The sequence below is a fragment of the Octodon degus genome, unplaced genomic scaffold (assembly GCF_000260255.1).
Source record: "Octodon degus isolate 3935 unplaced genomic scaffold, OctDeg1.0 scaffold00101, whole genome shotgun sequence".
NCBI lineage: Eukaryota > Metazoa > Chordata > Mammalia > Rodentia > Octodontidae > Octodon > Octodon degus.
In genome coordinates, this window is record NW_004524677.1 from 3,136,082 (window position 1) to 3,146,394 (window position 10,313).

Sequence of the window (10,313 nt, forward strand, 5' to 3'; positions counted from 1 at the left end):
ATTCTGTATGCTTCGGTTACCTGAATGTCAGATTGTTTCCTCATATTTGGGAAGTTTTCTGCTATTACTTCTGCCCATATTTTTTTAATGTCATTTGTATTGACTCCTTCTTTCTCAGTGATGCCTATTAGTCTCCACACCTAAACGGCAAAAATATATACTGTTTGGATAAAATAAGTTTCATGTCTTGCATAAAAAAATGTTTAAAATATACTTTCCTCTTTCAGTTCTATGTTTCCTCCTTTCTCATTTTCTCACATCCATTCACAAAACAACACATATATCAACACAATCATACTCACTGAAATTTCAAATAAAAACAATTAACTGTAGTCCCAACTCTGAAGATAATATAAATAGATTCTTTTACGGTGAAAGGCTTAAATGGCATTAAAATGTCTGCCTTCCTGCCTACAAATGAGTATCAAAATTATTATTATACAATAAAAATAATGGAACACTAAAAGATAAAGCAAACCACCAAACTTGGGCGGGGTACCATAGAGAAAACAAACACATAGGAACTAAAACCAAAGAAGCAGCAAAACACAGTTCTTAACCATGGACTTACGTCCCCAAAGCAATGCTGGTAAAGTTCTGAGAAGTTTTTTAAAAGTTTTCATATGTAGGAAGAAATAAGATTAGTAGGCAACATTATCACTTTCTAGCTAAAAAAAAAAAAAAAAAAAAAAAAAAACTAGGAAAACCTACAGTATAGGACAGTGAAATCAAAAAGTAAACACAGAGGCTAACTTTCCAAGACTTAAGTACCCCAGACTATTCTCTAAACTGACTTGAAAAATAATTCAAAGATTAAGCACAGCCCCCATTAGAATTGTCTAGTATCTATTATAATGGAATGAACTTAATAGAAAACAACAAAACACAATCTTATGAAAGACAAAAATTCTAAGTCACCCTCCTTGTCTCTCTCAAATATGCATCTCTATCCTTCTCCTTCTTTCCCCTCTACCGTGCTCGACCTCCCTCCTCTCCTACCTCCACTATAGAACAACAGGGAAAAAAACACTATATATCATAGCATGAAAAGCTGTCTGCATACAGGAGAAAGAAAAAGAAAAGTATTTACTAAGATATTCTACAGTGCATATTATTCATAACCTAACAGAGTATCTGGACAGACCTTAGGCACTGCCTTGCCCATTGTGTGGATACAAACATTATTGGTCCTACCAAATGCTAATAGTCAAACCATCAGATTTTGTTTCTTTTTAAAATTTTACTTGCTTGCTTGCTTGCTTTCTCTCTCTGTCTTTGTCTTTGAGAGATAGGGTCTCCTTATGTAGCTAACTCTGGCCTTGAGCTCATTTTATAGCGCAGGCAGGTCTTGAACTCTAAACAATCCCCCTGCCTCACACTAGCAAATACTAGGATTACAGGGGTGTACCACCACACCTTAACTTTGGAGAGAGCATTCTAAACATCAACAACATGAAAAGGAAAACCATACAAATATATATCGTAAGTCAATAAATGACCTAATAAATAAATTTTAAATAAAAATTTTCAGATTATATGTAAGACAAAGAAACCCCTTAGAAAATATGGTTAAAGAACAAAAGCAAATTTTTTAAGTGGATAGGGAAAGAAGTGGCTGTCCTAAATAAACAAAAGAAACAAAATATAACCATCACAAACCTACTAAATTGCAATTATCAAAGGCCAAATAAAACAATCAAAATCTAATTTTAATAGGAAAATAAGGCTAGAAATAAAAGAAAATAAGGCATTTAAATAATAACTAATAAATATGGGCCCAAAAAATACTATACAGAAAGCAATGACAAACACATACTGGAAAGAACTACAAATATGGTTCCATGAATTATATCTAAATAAAATTCCTCTTTGAAAAATGTTGCCATCAAACTTAATTTTTATAATAATTTATTCTTTAGAAAATAATAGTCTTGATAAATAAAGGGTAGTTTTGACTACCCTTTATTGATTTTTAATTTGCTAAATTCACAGTTATATATAGTAACAGATGTCTGGTTTATATTTATATTTTCTAAGTATCCTTTCTTGGTTAACAACTTGATTCCATTTCTACAATTTTCTAAATATTTTTCTAAATATTTCTAATGTCATCTTGAATCCTCATATAGAATATCTGTCTGAGATGTTATCTTTACATTATCATCTTAACATCTGCATAGGAAAGTATACAAATTCTTAACACGCTTTTTCACAAATTTGGAGACTAGATTAAAGCACTCATTTTCCTTCATTAGATATGTGAATATCTACATATAATATATGCATGTTTTAAATATCTCACAGGCAGTATGTTTTTCTTTTTCTCAACATTTAATCAGAATGGATCAAATAGATTTTTATTTATTTTTTTCTATTTTGTGATTTATAGAATTGAGATTTACAAAAAATATACTAAAATAATTTTAACATTTTATTCTTTAAAACATACAATTTATGAACTTAGAATAGGCTAGAAGCTTTCAAATAAGAATCTGAGGAATTGATCAAATCAATATGATTTTTCTGCTTTTATCTTATCAGTTTTACTTTTTAATTTATTTTAGAGAGTATAATCATAATTGATAAGACATTAGAAATGGTGCACATTTAGAAGAACAAAATAAAAGGTACTCATCCATGGTTTTTATACCGCACACTGCTGTCTTCGATGAAGGTGCTCAGATATTAGTATAGTTAGTCAAAGTAAAAACTTTAAACATTAACTGCTATTTTCAAAAAACTGATCGAATTAGTAACACAATCATGTCAGCTCTCCCGTGTATATACTTGCCTGATTTTCCCCCTTCCTTTTTTTCCATCTTTGTTGTTTATTCCTTATGTTCAGTTTCTTTGTTTCACTATATCTACTCTACCTTTCAGGTTTTAGTTATTCTTTCAGGTTCTTACACTAGAGAGACGCTACAATATTTACACATGTGGGTCTGATTTATTCGACATACAAGTATTGCCTCTTATTGCATCTATTTACCTATACAGGCCTCAAGTTTGGCTTTCATTATAGCTTAGTAATACTCCATTGTATAAAAGTACCACATCTTTTTTATCCATCCCTCAGGTGATGAGTATTTTGGTTGTTTCCAAAACTGCTACAAAAAATAATAGTGCTATGAATATGAGTGCACATATATAATGGTGGTCTGATGTTATCAGTTCTTTTGGAAAAACACCCAGAAGAGCTCTGTCAAATGGGATTTCCAGTCTTAGTTTTTAAGGACTCTCCACACTGACATCTATAACGGTTGTAGCAGTGTACATTACCACAAACAGTGGAGAAGGGTTCCTTTTTCACCACAGACTCTCCAGCAATTGTTATTAGTTGATTTCTTTATGATAGCCATTCTTTCTGGGATGAAATGGTATCTCAATGTTGTTTTAATTTGTATTTCTCAAATGACCAGTGATGTGGAACATTTTTTCATGTATTTATTTGTCATTCATATTTCTTCCTCCTAGAAGTGTGTGTTCATCTCAAATAAGCATTTTTTGATTGGCTCTTTGAATTTTGGGGGCCTGATGTTTTTTAGTTAATGTATATATTCTAGATAAAAGTTCTTTGAGTGATTGTTGGTTAAGGTTTTTTTCCCAATTTGTGGGTTGTCCTTTCACTCTGTTGGTGCTTTCTTTTGATGTGCAAAAACTTCTCAATAAGAGGAGGTCCCAGTTGTTAATTCTTTCAAGTATTTCCCCTGTAGTTTGGTTTTTGTTCATGAACTCTCTGCCTACCCCTAAGTCTTCAAGATTTCCACTTTCTTTCTCTTCTCATAGATTCAGTGTTTCTGTTTTAATGTTTAGCTCTTAATCCATTTTGACTGTAGTTTTGTGCATTATGATAGGCATGGGTCTAATTTTAGGCCTTAGCATAGGGGATGCTAGTTTTTACAGTGCCACTTATTAAAGAGGCTATCATTCTTTAAGGGAACATGTTTGGCCCCTTTTTCAAAGATAAGGGGGCTGAGCATGTTTGTAGTTGTGTCTGCATCTTCTAATCAGTTACACTGATCCTCGGGTCCATTCCTTTGCCAGTACTATGTTAATTTTATCACAGTGGTTTGTAGTATAATTTCAAGTTATGTAGTATAATACCTCCTGCCTTTCCTTTGTTGCCCAGGATTGTTATAGGCAATATTTAAATTCCAAGTTAACACTATCATTATTCTACTGAGAAAGTATATTTGAATACTGCACTGAACTTGTATACTAACTTGAAAATAACTGATATTTTTAAAACATCAGAATTTTCTATTTCAGGGCAGGACAGACCGGATAGCTCAGTGGACTAAAGCACCTGTTTAGGCAGAGCACAGCGGGGGGGAGGGAGGGGGGTCTATCCTCTGCCTGCCATGCTGGTCCCACCCCCAGGGCACACTGAGATGGCGATTGAGACTGGGAGTGGTGGTGCATGCCTGTAATCCCCGCACTTGGGAGGCTGAAAACAAGAGAATCACTAGGAGTCCAATCTACATAGTCAGACCTTATAGACCTTATCCTAAATATAGAAAAAGGAAAAAAGAAAGAAATAAAAAAAGAATTTCCTATTTCCACCAGCCAGATCGCACAGTGGATTAAAGCACCTGCATTGGCACATGCAGATACTGGGGTTCCATCTGCGGCACACAGTGCAGGCCCCACCCTAGGGGTGCGCTACAATGGCAACTGAGACTGGTCTTGGAGGCATGCATGCCTATAATTCTAGTGCTTGGGAGGCTCAAAACAGGAGGATCACTAAGAGTCTAATCTGTATCGTGAGACCCTGTACTAAATAGGTTAAAAAAAATTTCCTATTTCACTGTAAAAGACTATGGAGACAACTGGAATATCTGAATAATAGTTTTAGATTAAATGACAGTACTGAACAAGCGTTCATTTTCTGATATGGATAACTGTGCCAAATTAAGATACAGAATGCACTTAAGCAATTTCCATTAAAGTATTTTAGGTTAAAGAATTATCCTGACTTTAACTTAACTATCAAATTATAGAAAAAGGAGGAGAGAACAGATGTAGCAAAATTTTATCAATCAGGATATGGAACAATGGTGAGCAGGACTTCTATTTTCTTGCAACCTTCTGAATGTGTCAAATTATTTCCATATATACTCACTTCCTGTCTCAGTCTCTCCCCCTTTGTCTGTCTTTCTGCCTCCTTCACACATACATGCATACACATCAAGGTATATTATTCATCATGAAATTACTATGCATGAGTTTATATTTTGCTTCAATAAAATCTTAGTTTTGCTCCAAAAGTATCTGTGCTTTTCTTCTAGAGTTTGTCCAACACATTGTTTCTGTTATATCTAGGATTGTACTGTACTCCAATTTCCATCTTAGTCAAAAGAAAATCTATTAGGGTTTTGAATATTTATCTTATATCCAACAATCTCACAAAATGCTATTATTGATTCTGGCAGAAAATGTCCAAAAATCTCTTAAATTTTCCCAGTCCATAGCATTAGGAATTAAAATATATCTTCTTCTTTCTTCCCAGCATATATATTAACTAAGTCTTGCACAAGCAAGAACATAAAGCTTTGTTAAATGACAGCAGGTAACACTCTTTCAAAAATTTAGCAGAAATAGCTTCAATTTAAAATAATGTTTAATACTCTATCATATTTAGATTTTTTTTATTTTTTTTATTTTTAAAGAATATAAAATAGTGATAGAAAAAAAAGCATTAGAAACAATACAAAAGTTCACTAAACAAAGTAAAAGGAATTCAATAATGGTGGCTATATTACAAGATGCTATCTTCAAATTAGTTGTTCAGATTGCCAAATACAAATGTATAAGATTCGTTTAGAGGAAAAAAAAATTAAGAAGTTATTTAAAAACTCAAAAGAGGAAAGAAAAAAATCAGAGTACTAAAATTTTTTTTAAGCTTAATTGCTCCTTTTAAAAGACCATCAGAAATCAACAATACAGGCCAGGGAGATGGCTCAGTAGAATAAGCGCTTCCCTGGCAAGTGCAAGGGCCTTAGTTCAATCCCCAGTTCTGCCAAAACAAACACACACACACACACACAAATAAAAAAAAAAAAAAAAAAAAGGAAAACAATACAATTATCCAAACCATTCTGCACATATATCTAAGTATATCTTTTTCCCTTCTTCCTTTTGTCCTTTTCCTCATTCCAGTTTTTCATTCCCATTTAGCTATTTCTTTCTCTTTTGCAGTATAGATTATTTCATTGTTTGTAAGTATTGTTCTCAGTTTTATCAGGCCCAACTGCTAAAATTTATCATTTTTATAGATAAGATTCACTCTTCTGGTTTTTTTTCCCTATCCCGCCCCTCTATTTTTAACTTGTTGATAAAAGTTATTTGATGCTAGACAACAAATAATAAACTATTTTCTAATTCCAGGAAATAGTCTCAGTAGACACACTGCACTATTCTTTCATTCTTTTTCCATTGACAGCTTATAATCACTAAAATTTTATTTAAAACTGTCTAGGAAAAAATTCTAATAGTCGTATTATATATTTTTCTCATTCCAATGATGACTTATTTTAGCTAAAATTTTAACTAAAACTTTGTATCTGTGTTATTAAATGAAATTCCTCTGGCATTTTATTTTTCTAGCACCATTTTCAGGTTATGGTTGTTATATAAGATGCACTGAAGTGCCATTCATCCTTTGTAAAATACCAGAAAAATACCATCAACATGAATTTATCCACTCTTACACCATGTATTAGAAAAAAACAACCTATACAGTACTTTTTAAATTTCTTTTCCAATTCTATAGTAAATGCTTTTTTTTTTTTTTTAAATAGTCCAGTTCACCTTTGGTGAATTTTGGTCATTTACATAGCCAGGAAACCACTAATCTCCACTAAGAACTCACACCACTGACATTTTCAGAAGCTACTTCTGAGAGAAGCAGAGGTCTCTGGAAGGTTTGCCACCCTGATCCCCATGAGGCAAAGAATAGAGATGTGTGCTCCATTATAACCTGAGCTACAAGGACTACTAGGCTCTCTAAACTAAAGGGCAGAGAGACTGCATTCTGAAACTCTCTAGAAACCTGGAAGACCTCATCTTTGCCACTAAAATAAATAATCATTTTTGAATCGTGCCCAGGGGCAAAATGTCTTCTGCTAATTTTCTCTTTTGGAAAACCATCACAACCAACACCTCAGCTCCCATTATTAAAATCAGGCCAACCACAAAAACTGCTCTGAGCTACTGGCAATTGAGCTGGAGTTGAGATGAAAGGACCAAAGCAATGTGTAGTATTTTCCTTAAATCTCCCATGACTCTGTCAAAAACTTAATCTTTAAATATTTGGTGATATGTAACATTTATAATGATGTGTGACATGCTTCCTTAAGTCATACTGTCCCTTCTCATGGGCAATTTTCTATAATTTCCATTAAATACAGTAATTTTTTCACACAAGCCACACGCACAACTTACCTCAAACTCCGCATGTCTGTGAATATCCTCAGCTCTCTGTCTGCTCAGAATAAATTCAGCTTCATTTGCTACTCTCACTAGATGATCCTTCATTGTTTGGCTAAGCAACCTGTAAAAGATGAACACTAACAATGAATATAAATACACATAACATCTGCGACTAATCACAGCTCAAAACTGCTACTGTTTGTTATGCTGAGGAGAAAAGAATATTTAAGTTTCATCTTTTGACAGGATACACAATGAAGTACCACTAAAAAATCTAACAGCTCAAGTTTATCCTTCAAGCAACATCAGATTAACCGCTATCAGACTAGCCAGCCAATAAAACCAATTAAAAACTCTAAATAAAAGCAAAGTTACCAAATCCTACAGTTTGGTGTTTTTTAGAGGCCCACATGTTAAAGTCTCTGTCCTAATCCCATGGCAACACTGGGTTGGAAAGTGGTGGAACCTTTAAGTGGTGGAGCTCAGAGAAAGGAAGCTAGGCCCCAGGCACCTGCCTGGACAAAAGATGCTGGGACCCCAGCACTTTCCATCTCTCTATGCTCCCAGCTGCCAGAAGTGGGGAGTTTCTTCCACTACACACTCCTGCACTCTGCTGTGCCTCACCAAACACCAAAAGAAGAGGGCGAACAAACCATGAACCAAAACCATGTGCCAAAGTACGTTTCTTCCTTAAAATCGATCATCTCAGGTAATTTTTGTTGGAGCAATGCAAACCTAAATAACCCCAAGGCAGAGGTCCAGATCCTAAACAAGAGCACATAGAAGACACTCAGCATGAATTTTGTCACTGAAGCATTCACTCTTCACAAGTGAGATTCAAGAAGCTAACCAGAGCTATTAACAGTCACACAGATTATGAGACAAAACCAGGTACACAGCAAGGGGCCCCAGCCAACAGCTCCCAATGAATGAGGCTGCTGTTCAAAGACGCACAGGGAAGGAACCCGGCCGACATCCTGGAGCCTGGAAGCACGCCCTTCCCCGCTCAAACATGAAAGAAGGAGAAGCACCTGCAGCCCTGGCCAACACCTTCCTCCATTATCCTTAAATGAGCTCCAAGGAAAAGGCCCAACTAAGCCACATCTACATTCCTGGGAGAAAATAGTCTTCCTCTTAAAGGCTAACTGTAACAATATTAACACAGTAGTAACTAATGAAGGTTATTCATTCCCAATGTCTGAAAATCAAAGAAAGTGCTTCTGAAAGAAACAGAATGTGTCAAAGAACACATTACAATGGAAAGTAGAAAATGTTGTAAAGTAAAAGATTAACAATAATATACTAAAATGTGTGATTGAGCTAAACCATAAGGAATTTTATATACCGAACAAATACATTGTGAGAAAAAATCAAATTATCTAACAAAAGAGATTTTTTTTTAAAGAACAGCAACTTGAGAAATGGATGAAAATGATGTGTTTTTTATTTTTTTGAGAAATAAATACCAATGAAACAGTTTCAAAACAGGTTAATGGGACAGTTACAATAATTAATACATTGCATAGTTGTCCTCGTAGTAGTTATCCACAGTACAAGATGCAGACATGATATCCTGTCCAAACACCATTAGTACAAATCTTTCTTCTCACTGAATTAAGAGAAAAGAGCTGTATATCTATCCTATTTTGTATATACAGATACAAAATGGTCCTTCATTTATTTCCCTTTTGTTTAGTTTTGTCAGAGGTGGGTATTCCATTGCCATTTAAATATTTCTACAATGGAGTACTACTCAGCTATAAAGAAACACAAACTAGAAGCTTTTACAGGTAAGTTGATACCTGTAAAAGCTAAGGTGATGCAACTAGAGGCTTACTCTTAAGTGAAATAAATCAGATCCACATGTGTAAATTTTGTATTATCTCCCTAGTGTAAGAACCTGAAAGAAAAAATAAAACCTGAAAGGTAGAGTAGATACAGTAAAATGGAAAGAAACTGAACTCAAGGAATAAACAGCAAAGATGAGACAAAGGAGAAAAGATAGGAAAAATGAAGCAGGGGAAACATGCAAGTATATATACAAGATGGCTGAGATGAGTGTACACATAATTTCCATCCATTTATTGAAAATAGCAGTTAATATTTAGAATTCTCATCTTGACTAACTCTGTACATTGATACCTACAATCTAAGCAACTACATCGAGGACAGGAATGTGTAATACAAACTCCATGACTGATACCTTTCATCTTGGTCTTCTAAATGTGCACTTTCTAATGTCTTATCAATTATTATACTCTTTAAAATAATTTTTAAGAACACAAGGGAAAAAATTAAGATTTTTTGAAAGCAAGTGTTAAAATTCAATTATTTATCCAATCTTGTGTAACTGTATCTGTTAATCCCAGCAATAGATTAGACAATAAAAATAGATAATATAACAACCATTGCTAATTAGCTATTCCTATTTTGAAAATCTGTAACATATGTGTTGCCGTGTTACACTGTTTCTCTTTTTTTTCTATTTGCTTTTGCTTGTTTTTACTCTTCACTTGATCTTAGCCAAAAGGCAGAGAAGCTATTTTTACTCTTCAAAATAAAATTAAATTGGCCAGGAAGATAGCTCAATACAATAAGCACTTGCCTGGCAAGTGCAAGGTTCTAAGTTCAATCCCTGGTACCACAAATAGATAGATAGATAGATAGATAGATAGATAGATAGATAGATAGATAGACAGATAATGGAATGAAGTGGAATAGAGTGGAGTGGAGTGGAGAGTGGAGTGGAGTGGAGTGGAGTGGAGTGGAGTGGAGTGGAGTGGAGTGGAGTGGAGTGGAATGGAGTGGAATGGAGTGGAATGGAATGGAATGGAATGGAATGGAATGGAATGGAATGGAATGGAATGGAATGGAATGGAATG

The 10,313-nt window shown here is 34.3% G+C and overlaps 1 protein-coding gene across 4 annotated transcripts in view; it reads right to left on the reverse strand.

Moving 5' to 3' along the window:
- The window catches only part of Lrba (LPS responsive beige-like anchor protein), a 752,085-nt gene that overhangs the window by 419,020 nt on the left and 322,752 nt on the right, over window positions 1-10,313 (reverse strand). For all 4 annotated transcript variants that reach the window (XM_004638688.2, XM_023723655.1, XM_023723657.1 and 1 more), the window contains one exon: window positions 7,444-7,552. In XM_004638688.2, the coding sequence (XP_004638745.1) occupies window positions 7,444-7,552 (109 nt within the window). The remainder of the gene's footprint in view (window positions 1-7,443; window positions 7,553-10,313) is intronic.